At 39.2% G+C, this 17,324-nt stretch overlaps 3 protein-coding genes and 1 non-coding gene across 5 annotated transcripts; all 4 read left to right on the top strand.

Annotated features, from left to right (window-relative positions):
• Positions 1-943: 943 nt before the first annotated feature.
• Positions 944-2,868, top strand: rps20 (ribosomal protein S20). Its single transcript, XM_073488707.1, has 4 exons — positions 944-1,077; positions 2,007-2,106; positions 2,290-2,363; positions 2,648-2,868. Exons 1-4 carry the CDS (start codon positions 1,075-1,077, stop codon positions 2,828-2,830), a joined length of 360 nt encoding a protein of 119 aa, XP_073344808.1. The 5' UTR covers positions 944-1,074; the 3' UTR covers positions 2,831-2,868.
• Positions 2,152-2,218, top strand: LOC141014976 (small nucleolar RNA U54). Its single transcript, XR_012180528.1, has one exon. It is a non-coding gene; the product is annotated as a small nucleolar RNA U54 (small nucleolar RNA).
• A 1,693-nt stretch (positions 2,869-4,561) lies between the features above and the next one.
• LOC141014675 (kinesin-like protein KIF20A) lies at positions 4,562-10,901 on the top strand. Of its 2 annotated transcripts, none has more exons than XM_073488564.1 (18): positions 4,562-4,880; positions 5,108-5,203; positions 5,614-5,733; positions 5,825-5,963; positions 6,055-6,239; positions 6,355-6,448; positions 6,626-6,802; positions 6,892-7,003; positions 7,078-7,140; positions 7,342-7,488; positions 7,634-7,799; positions 7,890-8,069; positions 8,638-8,777; positions 9,319-9,484; positions 9,762-9,876; positions 10,062-10,129; positions 10,220-10,339; positions 10,534-10,901. In XM_073488564.1, exons 1-18 carry the CDS (start codon positions 4,776-4,778, stop codon positions 10,747-10,749), a joined length of 2,409 nt encoding a protein of 802 aa, XP_073344665.1. In that variant the 5' UTR covers positions 4,562-4,775; the 3' UTR covers positions 10,750-10,901. The 2 variants fall into 2 exon arrangements, with proteins under 2 accessions (XP_073344665.1, XP_073344663.1); XM_073488562.1 differs by having other exon boundaries at positions 4,563-4,880; positions 10,059-10,129.
• Positions 10,902-11,876: 975 nt separating this feature from the next.
• On the top strand, positions 11,877-15,812 carry rgs9bp (regulator of G protein signaling 9 binding protein). Its single transcript, XM_073487849.1, has 3 exons — positions 11,877-11,972; positions 13,479-13,785; positions 15,436-15,812. The coding sequence occupies exons 1-3, from the start codon at positions 11,877-11,879 to the stop codon at positions 15,810-15,812; spliced, it is 780 nt and encodes a 259-aa protein (XP_073343950.1).
• The last annotated feature ends 1,512 nt before the right edge of the window (positions 15,813-17,324 follow it).

Raw genomic sequence — 17,324 nt, forward strand, 5'->3', positions numbered from 1 at the left:
TGGGGAGCCCCCATGGCCTTTTAACACAACAACTTTTGATTAACTAACACAATGGGCCATTGCACCACAGAAGTTATGGTTGCTGAAAATGGTCCTTGGTACAAATATGTAGATATTTTATCAAAACATCGGTCAATTCCATCTAAAATAGTGATTTACCACATCAGTTATGTCAAGACTGTTATTCTGACCAATTTATTGTTATTCTAATTGAAAAATATTGCATTTCTCTCAAAAATTAGGTCATTTGTAAGTGACCTCAAACTTTTTAGGAGTAGTGTATCAAATTTGATTTTAGCAATGCAAGAGATTATTTAAATATGCTTGTTTTATTTTGCAAATCTTTGCCGGATGTAAGACTATCTTGTTGAGCCTACCTTGAAACCACAGATGGGGCAGCAATTGTCGAGTGTTGTGGGTACTTCACTGACATCTGGTGGACACATATATGAACTGCATCTCTTGTCAAATCTGGCATTGATCATGATTGTAATCGCTCTTGTTAATATTTGTCATATATAAAACTATTAAACGATAACCATCCGTACCATCGAACTGGATTACATTTCATATATTTTAGCAATAATATGTTTTTTGTGATTTATTCTGCATATTTTAGTCTATGATCTGCCATCACACTGGTGGAGCCTGGTCATACTGGGAGAATTCACTTTCATTAGTTGCTATATCATTTATGCTGATTATTCGTATACGTATTTATGCTGATCTTAGTCCTTTATCGGTAATTGACTAATAATTAAGTTAACAGACTAAAGGGTGAGGCTGAGTTCTGAAGAGTTAAGCATATACTGCCCTCTAGTGGTTACAGAGAGAGCCTACAGCTCTGCTTTAAATTCAGTAGTCAAGCGCAGCCACTAGATGTCGCTGTTGGTTTAGACCAGAGTAAAACACTAAAGAAGAAGCATGAGAACCCCGGATGAACAGTACATAACCAGGAAACAGGCCTCTGTCAGTCCTTTTTCGTGAAGAGCTAACCACGTTGGTTGCTCCCATTCCTGGCTCACCGCTGTTCGCTTGAATTTTTTCCGAATAAGTCGGTCAGGGGTATTCACAATGGTATGTGCTGTTTTAATATAACTGTTTGTATTTTTCACGAAGCTTTCTATTCGGTTATTTCGTAATTACATATCTTAACTTGGACGTCAAAAGTCTACAGAGACGATTGGCTAACGCCGACAGCTTGTGTTGCTGGAAGTAGACATCCCGCCACTTATCATTTAGAACCTGGACGTTTTTAATAATAAACTGCGTGTTGACAAAGTTAAATCCACGACACTACAGAAGACTACATATTTTCAGACTCTTAATGACTCAACTTAAAATTCGGCATGCTTTAAAGTACACCAGCAGCATTCGCTTGAAGTTAAAGCTTTAATGTAGCTAACGTTATAGCTTACATTGTCTCGTTGAAAACTGACCTTATTGTAATGTTTATGATCGCTTAAAGTCTAAAATCCCTAACAAGCTAAAATCTGTCATAGTCATGTTGGACGGGTTACATTTGCCAACGTGTTCAGACATAAATATAGGTAGGAAAAAATATTAAAACGAGTATTAGCAGAATAGACAGTTGACCAAGCTAATTCTCCCGTGCGCCCATTATGTGGCAACAAGTCCAATGGAGAAATTGAACTCAGGATTAATCCACAGGCAAACATAGTGTTTGCTTCAAAACGTATTTAGTTTTAGTACAGCCTTGTTAAATTCAATAGCAAGCGACCCACGTGCTACTTAACTTGTGCTGCGTTTACGTGCTACACGTAATTCTCCAACGTGAAGTTGAAGTCTTATGAAATAAATTACTGTACTGAATTTTCATCTATAAACGTATAATATCAATGGATATCACAGAATGCCATTACATTACCAGTCCAGCCTATTTGAAGGGATTGTCCAGTTTTCTTAATAGTAAACATACACTGATGCAAGTGATGTAATCCTATACAGTGCTTTAACTGTTTAAACTCTTATTTCCTCACATCCAGGCTTTCAAGGACACTGGCAAGGCACCTGTTGAGACCGAGGTCGCCATTCACCGCATCCGCATCACCCTTACCAGCCGCAATGTCAAATCTCTGGAGAAGGGTAAGTTGGCTCAAAATTGTTAGTGACAAGAATGGAACATAGACCTGAGCTATGAGGATACAACTTCTACCTGATGAACCCTGACGACTGTATACGCTATTCTGAGCCATGGCTTTTCAAAAGTATCATGATGTGAGTGCTAGTTGCTTTTGTTAAGGTTTTGTCTTTTTTCATAATCCTCAGTCTGCGCTGACCTGATCCGTGGGGCTAAGGAGAAGAACCTGAAGGTGAAGGGACCCGTCCGCATGCCAACCAAGGTACTGAAGTATATTCTTTTATGGCTTAAATGTATTGAATTCTTCTTGAAACAGGAACTTCAATGTTTTATTGTACACTTGGACATTTATGGACAAAACTAGCAAAGGCATAGAATTTTTTACACTGAATACAATTGACAAAAATCTAGTCCGTCAAAGTAGTTCAACTTCCCTTTATGATGCTGATTGGTTTAACAATTCTAGCAACTCTGAACATGCCTTTACATTATTTTCTGAGATGACAGTGGTCAAGCTAAACTCTGCCTTTTTCTTCCTGTTTTCAGACTCTGCGCATCACCACCAGAAAGACTCCCTGTGGTGAAGGATCCAAAACCTGGGATCGCTTCCAGATGAGGATCCACAAGCGCCTGATTGATCTGCACAGTCCATCTGAGATCGTCAAGCAGATCACCTCCATCAGCATTGAACCAGGTGTTGAGGTTGAGGTTACCATCGCTGACGCATAAATGATGCGGATGATTGAATAAAGAAATGAATAAGAAAACTGTGACGTGGTTATCATTGGCTGGGCTCTTAAAATGGGAATCATGAAAACTTTAACTGTGTATAAAGCAGAAGTGTGGGTGGGAGGGACAGGGTTCTAGAAATTTGCTATCAACCAGTAAACTTATTAATTTGTGAAGATGCATTAAGCATTTTAGGAGGCTGAAGGAACATTGCTTTTCCAGCAGATGTATGCACATCTGATAATTGATCAAAACTGAGGACTTGGTCTAAAAACATGTTCTCACTAAAAATGCCATTTGTGGTATGAACTGGAATACTTACACAGTGGGATCCCAATACATCTAAATCTGATTCACTGTCATTTACATAAAAACTAAATTGTTGCTGAAGATTAAACTGAAGTGCAGTTCATGAATTGGCAAATTACTGTTGATGTAGGATCTGTAACACTTGAGAGAGCAGGTTAATCAAATACTATGTGGCTATTATAAATTTACATTACAGCTAAAAGCATCTTGCTTGGCACTACAGTGCCTGACAGATGGTCTGTGTGTGGATATCTAATAACTACACTTTTTGGAGTTGCATTTCCAAGAACAAATTTCCATAAAATTCACCCCAAATAGTAAAAAATTGGGTTTCTCCCATTTGTAGACCGAACGGTTGAATATGTTAATGGAGAAAACAACAATATATTACATACATGTGGTCAGACTTGCATCAGAAAAGAAAGCTACTGAAAGAGGAATCCCACTGCCTATACTGCATTCTCAACATCTTTTTGCATTTCTATTTACATTATGGACATCCAACTTTTGTATGGCCCTTTGTTTAAAATAAAACTTAGCTTTTACCCAGAAAGAAAGGTTACACATTTCATTGTGTATTCTCACTGTTATTCAGAAACACAAACTAACTCAAGTGGCAATAACATAATACTGAATACCAAAGCTTAATGTAACACAAGTAGAAAAAGTTATTTACACAGCCATAGCTAAAGTCTCCTAACATTAGCAAAGATGGCCTCTTCAAGCTATGTTCATATGAGACAAAGGCTGTAGCAGCAAAACTCCTACATATATGGAATTAAGCATGATTTGTTCATTGCTTATGAAAGTCAACTTTTCATTTCAAGGAGGAAGAATGTGTTATCAGTGGGACATAGGCCTACTTGAGGGAGTCCAGATTTTTCTTTGTGACAATGTTTGCCACCGGTCACATACCTAATTGTATAGGGTCTTTCATCTTCAGATTTTAAATGTGTAGGCTACTCTTGAAAATGATTTACTCCAAGGACATTGAGCAGTCTTTAATGTTATATTGACCCAGAAAGTGACAGTTTTGGCTTGTGTGGCAGCCTAAGTTGTGGAGCTATTTTAGCTGCCACTCTCATGTGAAAATGATAGGAAATAATTACACGGAAACACAAATATCTGCTTTAGGATATTATAGTAGCATTGAGTGACTGATGGAAAACAAGTCCTGCTACTATTTGGGTATTCATTTTAAAAGATTAACGTCTCTCCTGCCTTAGAAATTCCCTTTTTAAGTAGAACAAAGAAATCTGGTTATTGCCTTGCAGCACAATCTTTTATTGCGTATAACTCATGTTTGATCCTCAGAGAATGATTTGACACATCAGGGTTAAACTTGGTAAAGCTGGAGTAGAGTTCTATGAGCTGGTTGGTCATTCTCTGTGATTTGCTTGACTTCACCTGCTTTCAATTAGAATTGATTACAAGCTCCCCCTGACATTCTGTGGAAGATGAGCAGACTCACATGTAGGTGAAAAGTCAGTTTTAAGTTCAGAATTTTATGTGTTTTATCTATCAAACAGTCTGGGCTGTTTAACCTGCATTTGTGCAGAGAATCAATTACAACTTTGGGGCAGATAAAGAAATTGCACTTGAATGAACAGACATTTTGGAGATTCCTTGCCTCAAGATGAGCACAGTTATTGATTTGACCACTGAAGAAAGCGACCATATGGAGCCTGTTGACATGGACTTGACTTGGGATGTTCCTGCTGTCAGCGCTTCATCCCAGCAGGTGAGGTTTTCTCCTCTTTTTGTTTTCATCAAACAATAAAACAGATTCCAGTTTAATCTCCCAAGTTAAACTCATTGAATACTGACATTTTTGCTGAGAAAGGATGCCTGTGCCTGTTGAGTTTACTTGGCTTTATCATTAGCTGTTCAAAAGGACTGCAATAAATCCCTAAACCCAGTGTGCTGATGTGTAGTTTGTAGTCTGATGGTTGTCTTCCTTGTTTGTAGAATGAAATGCCAGGTGTTGCTGAGCAGCAGACCATGAGAGTTTACCTCCGAGTCAGGCCCTTCTCAAGAGAGGAACTCTCAGACAATGAAGATCAGGTACAGTATAATAAGGAAAGGTCAAAGTCATGGTCGTGAATGTGACAACTGGGTTTTCAACTTGTAAAGAAGCTGAATATTCTTATTTCTGTAAGTGTTGCATTTTATCTACATTGTGAATCTGATTTCCACCAATGTAAGGGACTGTATGAAAAATACTTGGATGGGCGTGGGGGCAGATATTATATTTTGCCATATAAAAAAGAAGACCCTCCCCAGAGTTCCCATGGGCCCATGAAACGCTTAAAAGTTCATTCTAAGAGGGAAGTCAGAAGTTTTTGAAAATATACATTTTAAAATTATTTTTGGGTGTAGACGACAAACCACAACTTGCTCCAACATCCCACTTTGAGACTTTTCCTCCACTGTTGCTTATGGCTTGACAGCTCATCCCTCTTTTGTTCCCTCAGGGTTGTGTAGTGATTGAAAACAGCCAGGCAGTGACACTGAATGCACCAAAGGGTTCTGCCACCATGAAGAGCAGTGAGAAAGGCATCGGCATGTCACTCCACAAATTCTCCTTCTCACAGGTCTTCAACATTTGACATTTGTAGCACTGTTTATCTAGCTGCCTGAACATGTGTTAGAAGACCAACCGAGCAACTTTGTGTTGGCTTTTAGATTTTTGGACCAGGGAAGACACAATCTGAGCTATTTGAGGATACTGTCAAAAGACAAATGTATGATTTCTTGGATGGGAAGAATGCACTGATATTCAGCTATGGTGTAACCAATGCTGGGAAAACCTACACAATCCAAGGTAAACATGAAAAGACAACAGCATTTTAATACTGAGCGTCAGTCCTATTGACTTCCTCTGCCAGTCTAAGTATGCTGTGAAATGTTTTTAGGATCTCCAAAAGAGCCGGGAATACTCCCTCGAGTGCTGGATGCCACCTTTCACTACATCGCAGGCCATCAGTATGAGGGGATGGACCTGAAACCATACCTCAGGAATGATGCACAATATCTGGATCCTGACCAAGTCAAGCAGGAGAGAAGTGCTAAAGCTGCTATTTTTGCTTCAGTCAAAGAAGTGAGAGAAAAACTTGAAATGTTTCGTCAGGCAGTGTAGAAAATATTGCTGGAATGACACACTGTTGACCTCAATGCTGTCTGCAGGTAATGCATATTTCTTTTCTCCCATCTAGGAGTGTGATCCTCTCAGAGCCAGTGGTGGTTTAGAGTCCTTGTCCTCTTCCACCACCGCCCTCTCATCCTCCTCTTTGTCCCACGAACACACTGGTAGCCCTAATTCATTGTACACTCACTGAAAATATAATAAATATTGAATATATAAATGGTAACCAGTGAATGTTGAAACTGCAGGATCTTAGGCAAGAAAAATAACGGCAACTTAATCTTCTTCAGATCTTTCCATTTCACTCCTCGGCCTTTGTTGTCCTCTGTATTTCTATTTAGTGTTGGCAAGCAACCCAACAGAAGCAGACAGCAGCCAGTTTACACTATGGGTGGCGTTCTTTGAAATCTACAATGAGTGCGTGTACGATCTGCTTCAACCTTCCCTGTGCACGAAGTCCAAGAAACGTGCTTCTCTGCGAGTGTGTGACGACGGTGCTGGAAACGCTTACGTTAAAGGTGTCAGCTTGTCTTCACTGCGTCAAGTCGGTAGAAACAGTTGTCCTAAGGCTTAAAATTGAATTGCAATGTGTGTGTTTTTATTTCAGATCTCAGGTGGATCAACATCCAGACCCTGGGTGAAGCCTGCAAACTCCTACAGTTTGGGAACAAAAACAGAAGTGCCGCCGCCACGAAGATGAACCAGTCGTCAAGCAGGAGGCAAACTCTAATTTCCCAGTTCTTTACATGGTGTCTGTTTCTGTTTTCAAAACTCATGCCAGCTTTCCTTACAGCCACAGCATATTTACAATGAAGCTACTGAAGATTGATGGCAGTGCAGTTAAATGGGTCTCTGAGTAAGTGTCTCATCATTAATATGTAAACTATGTTTTTTGTTTTTTTTTTTCCTATCTACTCAAGTAGTCGAGGAGAGGATTAACATGAGATATGATTGTGATAAAGAATTGACTGAGTCTTGCTGACCTAAGGTAGCTCGAGCACCATGAACCGACCACTAATATACAAAATAACTTAACTAACTAAATTGCATTTCTCAGGTTTTCTCTGTGTGACCTGGCTGGTTCGGAAAGATGCAACAAAACCAAGACGTTTGGAGAGAGGCTGAAGGAAGCAGGAAACATAAACAACTCCCTGCTCATTTTGGGGAAGTGCATCACTGCCCTGCGCAACAATCAGACTGACCGGTACAGTTGGTTAGATAAAGTATATTTTTGACAAAAGTTGCCAATGCTTTGAACCTTTTTATATTACATGGCTTGACATGACCCTTAATGATTTATATGCTTCTGCACTGTGAAACTCCTCTTTTCCTCTGTTGTTGTTGATCAGAATGAAGAACAGCTACATCCCTTTCAGAGAGAGTAAGCTCACCAAGCTTTTCCAGGCGGTTTTCTGCGGCAAAGGAAAAGCGTCAATGATCGTCAACATTAACCAGTGTGCCTCCACCTATGACGAAACCCTCCATGTTATGAAATTCTCTGCTGTTGCCAAACAGGTTAGTCTGAGTACTTGATGATGTGAGAGGTTGCAGAATTTAGCTGTGGGACATCTCCAACACCACTTATCTTACCTGTGTTTTCTGCAGGTGGTGCAGGTGATCCCAGACAAGCCTCTGGAATCTCTGGCTCCCTGTTTGGTCGGCCGGGATGGCAAACCTCTGGTGAGGAACGGGGTGATTGACAGCCAGGCCCTTGAGAGCTACCTGTCTGAAGAGGAGCTGCTTGATGAGGAAGAAGAGGCTGACATGTCTTTGCTGCCCCAGAATGTACAACTGCTGCTCAATATCCCATTCAAACATTGTTTCACAAATGTATTGGAGATGCAGTATGTCAGACGTTCTCCAGTTGTATTTGTAGTATCAAAATCAGCACCATGCATTTTATTTTGGATTGTCAAAAGAAGAGGGCATACCCTACCTCCTAGCCATGATACATTTTTTTTGCCATTTTTACCTCCGCCAAGGAGGTATTTTTATCTGTGTCTGTTTGTTGATGGTTGGATGGTTTGTAGCAGGAATACAAAGGATACTGAACCGATTTCTATGAAACTTGGATGAAGGATGGGACTCGGGCCAGAATAGACCCCGTTAACTTTTGGTGTGGATAAAGGAATGGATCCAGCAATTTCTTTCTCACTTTCTTTAACATTGTGCGATATAAAATTGTGAACATGCTGTAGTTAGCATTCAGCTCAAATCAGCTCTTTTTCTTTATTTGTGTATGTATAATGTATGTATAATTTTGGGGGATATTTACAGTAGCCTTTTCTCATTACAAGATTCACTGTGGGGATTGTTGTGATCTTTTGTAAATATTATCCTTTAACTCTTCTAGGAGCTTATGAATGTGATTGAGAGTCTGCGAACAAAACTCCTGGCTGAGCGAAGAAGAAACCTAGTTCAGGAAATGGAGATTCGTAAGGAAATGGGAGATGCAATGTTACAACAGATCATGGAGAGTGAAGAGCTCCGCAGGTAGGCTATTTTTTAATTTTATTTGCAAGAGAGGTAATGACTGGTGTAACATGTGGTTCACTGATTTGATTGGTTGAAGTTAGCCCATGATATACTGTGAAAGACAGTTGATACGATCACCTACAAAGTCATTTTTGAAAGTACCTGCCCTTTTCTTAACTGTTTCCAAGGATTATTTTTTAGATGGTTATGTATCTGGCTGGCTAGTAAGTAAAACTTGGGCACAAAAAAGGAAAAGAATGGTTCTCATCAAGTATGACTATTACCTTTGATCGTACCAAAGAGCTGTTGAAAAGAATCATATCATTCACAAATGTAACATCACAAACGAGAAGGCAAGTGATGCATATCTCTGGTACTTCAGGCCTAGAGTTTTCATTTCTGTAATTACGATTTCTTTGTCAAATTAGGACTCTGCTTAAAACTTCCATAAATGCAGTCATGGTCAGAAGGCATTTCAGCATAATCTCCTGAAATAAACCTTTTATCGAAGTCAAAATGAAACCAAACTTGATGAATGAGGTTTGCTTTTAATGTTTAGTCGACAGATAGAAGAGCTGAAGGAGGGCTACCAAGAGAAGCTGGAGAACACCTTTGAGATGTACAAGGATGCTATCAAGGAGCACGCCTACCAGAGTGCCATGAACAATCTGGAAGATGACTATGTACCTCTGGATGAGTTCATTGCAGAACAAGAGAAAGTGGAGGTAGGTCTTTTAGTCGGCTGTTTTAGTGGCTCTTAAAGTTGAGGCTTTAATCTCCACCCATGCCAGACTAAGGACTGGGTTCATTACAAATGCTTTGCAGGTATATAATGTACTGTTAAAACCTGATAAACTTCATTCAGTTCTTATATTGCAAATTGTCAAATTGGCTTTGTAGTATTCTGGTATAGTCTCATGTTATGCCACCAAGCAAAACAGTGGGAATCTTCAGATTTTTGGGGTTATTAAAACTTAAAATCTCTTACCTTAACGACTGTAGGCTCTCAAACGTAAAGTGTCAGAGATGGAGACCTTAACGTCCAGAGGAGGACTGTGTGCAGCTCCAACAGTGAACCAGTCGTGCCAGACTCAACCATGTAAAACAGAAAGAGCAGGTCAGCACACTGTATGTTCACAGACATGGCTCAAAATCTTCCTCTTTTAGGAAACACCCTCTGGGATGGATACAGACAACTTTGTTTGAAATCTGTAATAATGCCAATTTGTAAGTTTAAGTTTAAAAAAAACTTCTGTTGTTAGGGCAGTAAACTTGACTCAGCTCATTTTGTCCCCACAGCAGATGATCGATTCAAATGGATTTACAAAGAAAAATGTGCCATAGAAAGGATGTGTGAGGACAAACAACAGGTAGCAAGGACAAAATTAAAAGGACATATCTCAATCAAATGTCTGGTTATGTAATCACTTGCTCAGTTTCGCGTTTCATGTTTGGTCCAGTTGATTTTGTCCTTGGAGAAAAGGCTGATGGAGCTCAGTGACACACTTGAGAAAGTCAGAGATGGCTTCCTGGAGAAATCTGCTGATCTGGAGGCTCTGCAGAGGAAGGCTGATGATCAGGTGAGGCAATTCAAATGTCACAAAAAAAACAATCAAATTTAAAATCCTACTTAAAATAGCTTTTAAGAATAATACAGTTTGAGCAGATTGACTGGATCCGGGCATGTTGGACAAACCTGACTTTACCAGAATGGAAATTATTGTTGCATGTAGATTTAATGTTTATCTTTTTTTTTTTTTTTTTTCCCATCAAGACGAAATCTATGGAGGAAATCCTTCTGCAGAACATTGATAAGGACAGGGAGATTGCCTCACTAAAGGCAGACGTTGCCATGCTCTCCCAGAAGTCCCCTGTGCAGCCCAAAACCAAGCGAGGCCTGCTTGCCAACATCAGGGAGGCGGTAACTTCTCCACGGAAGTGTACGACTAGCCGAACGCTCAGGAAAACGCTTAAGGCTACACAACGCTGAAAAAGAGACTTGGGAGAGAGTTTTGGTTTTTAAAAACTTATCTTGGGATAGTTTTACTTGGGTTAAAAGTGATAAATTATTGATTTTATCCAATGTGTCTTGCTATGTATCTGTTTTTCTGGTTTTTAATAAAATGTAATTACTCAAACTTCTAGGCCTGAAGTAATTTATCTTTTTTATTGACAATATTAGTTCCTCTGTTTTTATATATTAAGCATCACTAGTATGATGTCATTTCATGGTCACAGCACATGCACATATGATTTCTTTTCTTATAGTGTGCCGTTTCCCCCACATAGAAACCTTTTTATACATGCATACATACACTGCTATAGACATGTCACGGCAGGGAATTCATGCTTAGAAAGCGCTGAACCTTAAATCAACCTGGTCAAATGAGGCCATCCATTATCTAGAGCCTAAGGGGAAGTAAACCACCAAAGAGCCTGATGGGACAAAGAAACCATCTATAACTTTCAATTCCTTCAAAAGCATCACTATTTAATTAGCTTAATATTCCATCTATACAATCAATAAGTAAAATCCTTAATTCTAAATCAATGCAATATAAAAACCCTGATATTTCCACTGTCAATGAAATACTTATGTATCATATTGTCTTTTACAGTAGAGTGAATGATCCAGTGTGGTGTGCGTGAGGTGACAGAGCGCAGCCTCCTCTCAGTTAGTGAAAGGACCATTGTGGCAGGGACAGCCAGCTGCTCTTCTATCTCTCTGCTCTCAGTGATGGTTAATGAGATTAGCTGTTCGTCTTAGCCTGCGTCAGTCCAAAGGGGTCAATCACAGGATTAGCACCTTGCTTAAGAGTTACATCAGTTTATTACACTTTTTTTCTTCTTTCCTTTGACTCGCCCACCTCTGGCTCTTTTTGGGCCCATTTTTTTTTAGCATCCAAAGCATGTTTGGTACCTGTCATTTAGTAATTGGAGTGGAATATTGCGGTGCATCGTGCGGCTGTGGGAATGAGTCTGTCTCAACCCTCAGCCATTGAATGAAGCATCCTACAGGGGAAGAAGAGGAGCAGCCGCAGCCAGAGAAGTGAAGGGCTGCTGGGCCAAAATCTTGCCTGCTGTGGCAGAGTCTGAGACTCTGGACAAGTCATCCTCATGCCACTTGTAAATAACAAAGTGGGCGATGATGGCACAGTTGGCACAGACAAGGCTTTGGCTGATGGGAAGGCTCTGGTGGACTCTTTGATGAAGGTAAGATGCTCCTGGTTTTTACAGTTTTTACTTCAATGTCTATTAAGGACACAGACTGCTGTGGTGTACTGCTGTATTGGCATGTTTACAACAGTAGTTTCAGTTTGCTGCTTTACAATTGGATAAGCAGGTGCAGGTTGTCATCTAATACATAAATTGAATGTCAGTACACCTTTCAATCAATTATGCAATGTTACTGCATAAGAGTGGAAAATTGTTATTTGATGTGTTTTGCATCAGCAATTATACCGTCTTCACTATATTCTTTTTTTAAACTCTAATGTCAGTATTTTACAGACTAAACAAACACAAGACATCTAAGCATTGTTTTTCCCCCGTGGCCAAAAAAGCACTCTCACTGAAAAGAATTTCTTGGTCCACTGCATCTTCGTGACCCTTCTATTATGTGTTGGAAAATGCAGAGGCCATGCCAAACATTTTTTTCCCTCAGTTATTGGCATGTATTTACTACAGTGTTTTATCAGGAAACAGCGTGTGGGTAATCTATATCATTTTTGCACATTTTTGCTCTACGTTTGGTCACTGAATATTTGTTTAATATGCAGACAATACAATTTTTGGTGCAAACAGCATGCAAGTTCCAGTTATGCAGACCTTTTTAGCACTTCTTGCAAATTTACTTTAAGAATGACCAGGTATTGCCATATGATGGATTATTATTATTATTGAAATTAATTTCATTAATTCCCCAGAGAAATTTGAGCATCATAGCAGCAGTTTAACACATTGATAACACATGAGAAACCTTCGTAATAAATGAAAGACTACTGTACACATTTAGTATGCCACTGCAGTGCAACATGATAGAGATAAGCATGCTTTGTTAATGTGGCAAGAAATATACTAGGGTTCTGATTACACAAGCAAAACAAATTATATAGCATACTCAGTAATAATTGTGTTCCCTTCTTTCATCTGTCGACGCTCTGAGAGCACAAGGTTGTTTTGGCTTAACTAGAAATAGATCAATGATAATGAGATTATTAGTAATATTTTTCATTGGAACCACTCCTGCTAATCCTCCAGTGCGAGGCTAATGCCTATTAATAAACCATTATGTTACCGTATGATGATTTAGATCACAAAACTGGATGTGACTCATTTTGCACATTTCACAGTTACTGTTTCAGCTTTAGATTACATACAGTATGGTTATTTATCAAAACTGTGTCTTACCCATCTTAAAGGATAAGTTCACCCAAAAATACAAATTTAGTCATTATCTACTCACCCCCATGCCAATGGAAAGTTGGGTGAAGTTTGGTAATCCACAAAAGATTTCTGCATTGCAGCATTCTGCTAAACAATTGAAGTAGCTGGATACAAAAAACACAGAAAAGAAACAATTCATTTCTTTAATGGAGCACTGATGTTTAAAATGCATATTAACTCTAAGCAACTCCAAAGGTGTCTTGGATGGCAGCACACAGCTTCATATTGTAATTGGCACAATTACATTGCTTGTATTTCTTCGTCCTCGTACAGGTGGTGGCATGTTACCGGCACTTGGCCTCATGTGTTGGTGGGTGCACAGACAGCTTGCAGTTGCGGGATGAGCTGCGACAAACGAGAGAAAAGGCCCAAAAGTTGGCCGTGGCCATCTGTCATCATCTGACCTCACATCTCCGAGACAAGAGCCTGCCTGAGGAGCAGCGTAAGGAGATGGAGCTCCTATGGGTGGCCTTCTCCTCCAGCCTGGAGCTCCTCCATGTTGACATGTGCAAAGTTTTCAATGTGGCTGACATCTTCTCTCTGGCCAACAGTCATACCCTGGTGCAAACAGGCCTACAAGGTAAATTTCAGCCCCATAGCTCTTATTAGTTTAGCCTAGGAAAAAGTTCTGGAGGTAGTACAGCATATATAATTGCACTACTCCATCTCCATAGTCTTTTCAGAGATTGAGTGTGAATAGGACTGTGATGTCTTTCTTTGATTCACTGAAATGACATACGATAGCAACCTCCCATATTACCATAAACAATAACTAAAATTTCAGGAGGAGCACTGATTGTAAGTCAGTTGCTCTTCTGATGATTAAAATAAGTTGAAGTTAGGACAAAAAAGACAGGCTGCTTTTTAATAATTCGACAATTAGTTCACTTTCAATGATAACGGTGGCTGTGTTGAGCTAGAGCTTCTCAGACACTACTGGTGAGGATCTCTATTGTTGATATGCTGCCTCTCGTGCACTTTCTCTGCTCTCTAGCATTTGAAGAGTTACTCTGATTAGCCTGAGGGGGAACACAACATCACTTCTTTGTGCGTGCACATCTCAAGTGGCATTTCCAGTAGAACCTTTGTCATCTGAGTAGTGCTGTCAGTAGTCGTGCTTTCATTGCAGTATTCAGTAACCTATACAGCCAGTTTTGAAACCTATTTTAAAAAACTACTATAAAAACACCACCTATTATTAATTATTAAGTCTTTCACTGCTGGAAAGTTGACATATACACTCAGTTGCCAGTTTATTAGGTATGCCTAGCGAAATAATGCAGTCTAATACAACAGAAAATGAACATAGTAACCTTCACGATGGGAGGATTTATCAAAGGACTGTTACAGCCAGTCCTATGTTGTCTGTAGGGACAATATTTACTGTGACAACTAGTATTAGTCTGTTAAAGTTGGATGATCTTGCAGCTCCAAGTCATATGATTCCCCTCCAAAGAGTGACCACTGCAACAGACTTTAATTTATTAGGTACACAAAATGTATTCATGTTTATCAGTGCTGCCATCTGTTAAAGTTGACTTGGTATGTGGACGGGGACTTTACTACGTTTCTGTTATTTCTGTGCCTTGTGTGCTTTCCAGCACCATTTAAATCCATGAACAGTGTCTGCAGGTCCTTAAAATGACTTAAATCTCTTAAGTCACTATAATCTTTCAAGGTTTTAAGTGTCACATTTTATATAATTTTATTTAATTTCGTTTGTCCATCTCCTAATTTCTTTTTTCAACATGAGTCAAACTCTTCAGCGTCAAAGTCCACATTTCTGATTATAGAAATCTTTAAACTTACCACGACTGTACTTACCTGCAATGCTTGAATAAGAAAAAGATAATTTGTCCAAAACTTAGTCTTAAATATGGCTAATAATTATCTTGAAATGGGCCTCTATAACATTAAATTTAAGTTTCTGATACCTGTAGAACAGAGCTTCACTTCTTTGATCTTCTTAATACTCACTACTATTTATATAATATAATAGCTCTATAAGCTCTATTATATGTTATAAAAGCAGTGCGTAAATGATGAATATAACCCACTCATTCCCTTTAAACATACTGTACTCTGGTGCAGCCTAAACAAGCTGAGTCCTTTATGAAAACTTAGAATAATGTTTCAGCTTTCAGAGCTTTGTCTCTTCGGTTTACAAATGAAAAAGCCTCAGTATAAAAAGTTTTCTCAAGATGATCTAATTTTTATTTTGTTAACACAGGAGGAGGCAGTGAGGTTGCAGCTCGGGCGCTCAGCCTGCCGGACCTGAACCAAACTCCAAGCCAGACCCTCCCTGCTAGCCTAGAGAGCCAGGAGCACAGCACCATGGAGCAGGAGATCAGCCAAATCGACCACATGATCGACGACATGGAGATGAAAGTCAACGTGCTGCGCTGGATGGTGGAGCCCCACGGGCCGCAGTATGCAGACCCTCTGAGCAGCGCTGACAGCACCTCCCTGGCTATGCTCTCTGTGGATGAGGAGCAGCCTGGACACCAGTCTCTATGCCAGCGCAATCAAATCTGTGTGCTCTTATTGCTGTTTTGTGTTGTTTTGTTGGCAGCCACTTTATCTGTTTCTGTTGTGATTTTCTCATGAGCGAAACCTTAATTTTATTTTTTTTCTGTAAAACCTCAGCAATACTCAATAACACTGTAAAAAAACAAAGACAACAAGTAGTTTTATCTTTCCAAAAATTGTTACATTTTGTAATAGCAGTTAAAATATTTACTAGTGCATAAGATCATTTGTCTAATAACAAATCTGGATGAAAACCAGTTTGCCATTTATTGCAGTGAATCCAAAGCTGCCATATTCTTTGACCTATCTTTATTGAACAGAGTGACAATAAAAACACATGGTTGCCAGTTACAACTAAGAAAAAAAAATAACAATAGCCCCTTTTCCATCAACAGAGAACCAGTTCTGTTCTGATTGGTGCACCGAAGTTTAAACTGCTCTGAGCATTTCGACCTGCTTTAAATTGATTAGAAACCCAAAAAGTTTGTTTTCAGCTGGTTCTGCTCAGAACTGGTGGAAACTGGTTTGGTAGATAGCACCGTGGTTCCAAGAATCTTGAATGAAACTGGTTCAAGAACCAGAGCTAATTTGGTGGAAAGGGGGCTAATATAGGACAGGTGGTTGACTTTTACTTACTCTACTGTAAAAAGATAGAGCTTATATTTTCCCTTTGTTCAGTACAGTATGTTCTCCTGACTAGTCAGAAAGACATTTCCTCACGATATTCCTTGTTGCCATCGAGAAGACATAGGTGCTGATGCTTTGTAGTTGATATGCTGTAATAAGAACATTCACCTCCAATGACTGAGGCGTTTTTTTTTTTATTCATTTCATTGTTACTTATTGTGTATATAATCTGTGCTGTAGAGAACTGACAACGTATAGTTATGCATTATAAAAGTTATCAACTTTGATATGACACTGTTTTGTACTCCATTCATTTTTATTTTTCAGCATCTTGGTAAAAGCACTAAATCTTTGTATGCAAAGCAACAGGAAAACGTGCAGAATCTAACTTTCAAACAGGATAATACAGTTAGAGTCTATGAAAATCTGTAAGGCTTTTATGGCTTTTTCAAATACTGTATAAATGTGGGTCATGCCCGAGAGGGTTACTGGCATGCTGAGCCGGTCTATCTAGCTTGAAAATACAACTTGTAAAGTCATCCCCTTCCTCCCAAACTAAAAAACATGCAAAGTACCGCATAGGATCCATCTGCAAGCTGACAACACACTCTAAATATATAAACTTTAAAACGTTAACATAAAGACGAGTTAATGTTGATGACCTCACAACGGTTATGTATGCTTCCAAAACAGACAAAACTGTGCAGCATTAAAGTAAAACCAAACCCTTAGTACGCTTTTGTTTTTTAAAAACATTAAAATGAATAATGCAGAAGGCTTGAATGAGGGCAACTGCCGACTGTATATTCTATATAGATGACTTTTAATTAATTTATTTCATTTTCTGATGATCACAAGAAAAATACAGTATTGTGATCTTGACATAAGCTGCTTGACAGTCACTGAACATCTCAAGTAATAACTTACTATGGTATACAAATAGATATTGCATCACAACAGATT

Source organism: Pagrus major, chromosome 19 (assembly GCF_040436345.1).
Source record: "Pagrus major chromosome 19, Pma_NU_1.0".
Classification (NCBI taxonomy): domain Eukaryota; kingdom Metazoa; phylum Chordata; class Actinopteri; order Spariformes; family Sparidae; genus Pagrus; species Pagrus major.

Excerpts from the sequence above, each read along its gene's own strand:
- LOC141014675 (XM_073488562.1), top strand. The coding sequence starts at position 4,776 with ATGAGCACAGTTATTGATTTGACCACTGAAGAAAGCGACCATATGGAG. Across the intron at positions 5,204-5,613 it reads TCTCAGACAATGAAGATCAG|GGTTGTGTAGTGATTGAAAA; the intron begins GTACAGTATAAT and ends TTGTTCCCTCAG. Across the intron at positions 9,485-9,761 it reads CAGAACAAGAGAAAGTGGAG|GCTCTCAAACGTAAAGTGTC; the intron begins GTAGGTCTTTTA and ends TAACGACTGTAG.
- rgs9bp (XM_073487849.1), top strand. The coding sequence starts at position 11,877 with ATGCCACTTGTAAATAACAAAGTGGGCGATGATGGCACAGTTGGCACA. Across the intron at positions 11,973-13,478 it reads TGGTGGACTCTTTGATGAAG|GTGGTGGCATGTTACCGGCA; the intron begins GTAAGATGCTCC and ends GTCCTCGTACAG. Across the intron at positions 13,786-15,435 it reads GGTGCAAACAGGCCTACAAG|GAGGAGGCAGTGAGGTTGCA; the intron begins GTAAATTTCAGC and ends TTGTTAACACAG.
- rps20 (XM_073488707.1), top strand. Across the intron at positions 2,107-2,289 it reads TGTCAAATCTCTGGAGAAGG|TCTGCGCTGACCTGATCCGT; the intron begins GTAAGTTGGCTC and ends CATAATCCTCAG. Across the intron at positions 2,364-2,647 it reads CCGTCCGCATGCCAACCAAG|ACTCTGCGCATCACCACCAG; the intron begins GTACTGAAGTAT and ends TCCTGTTTTCAG.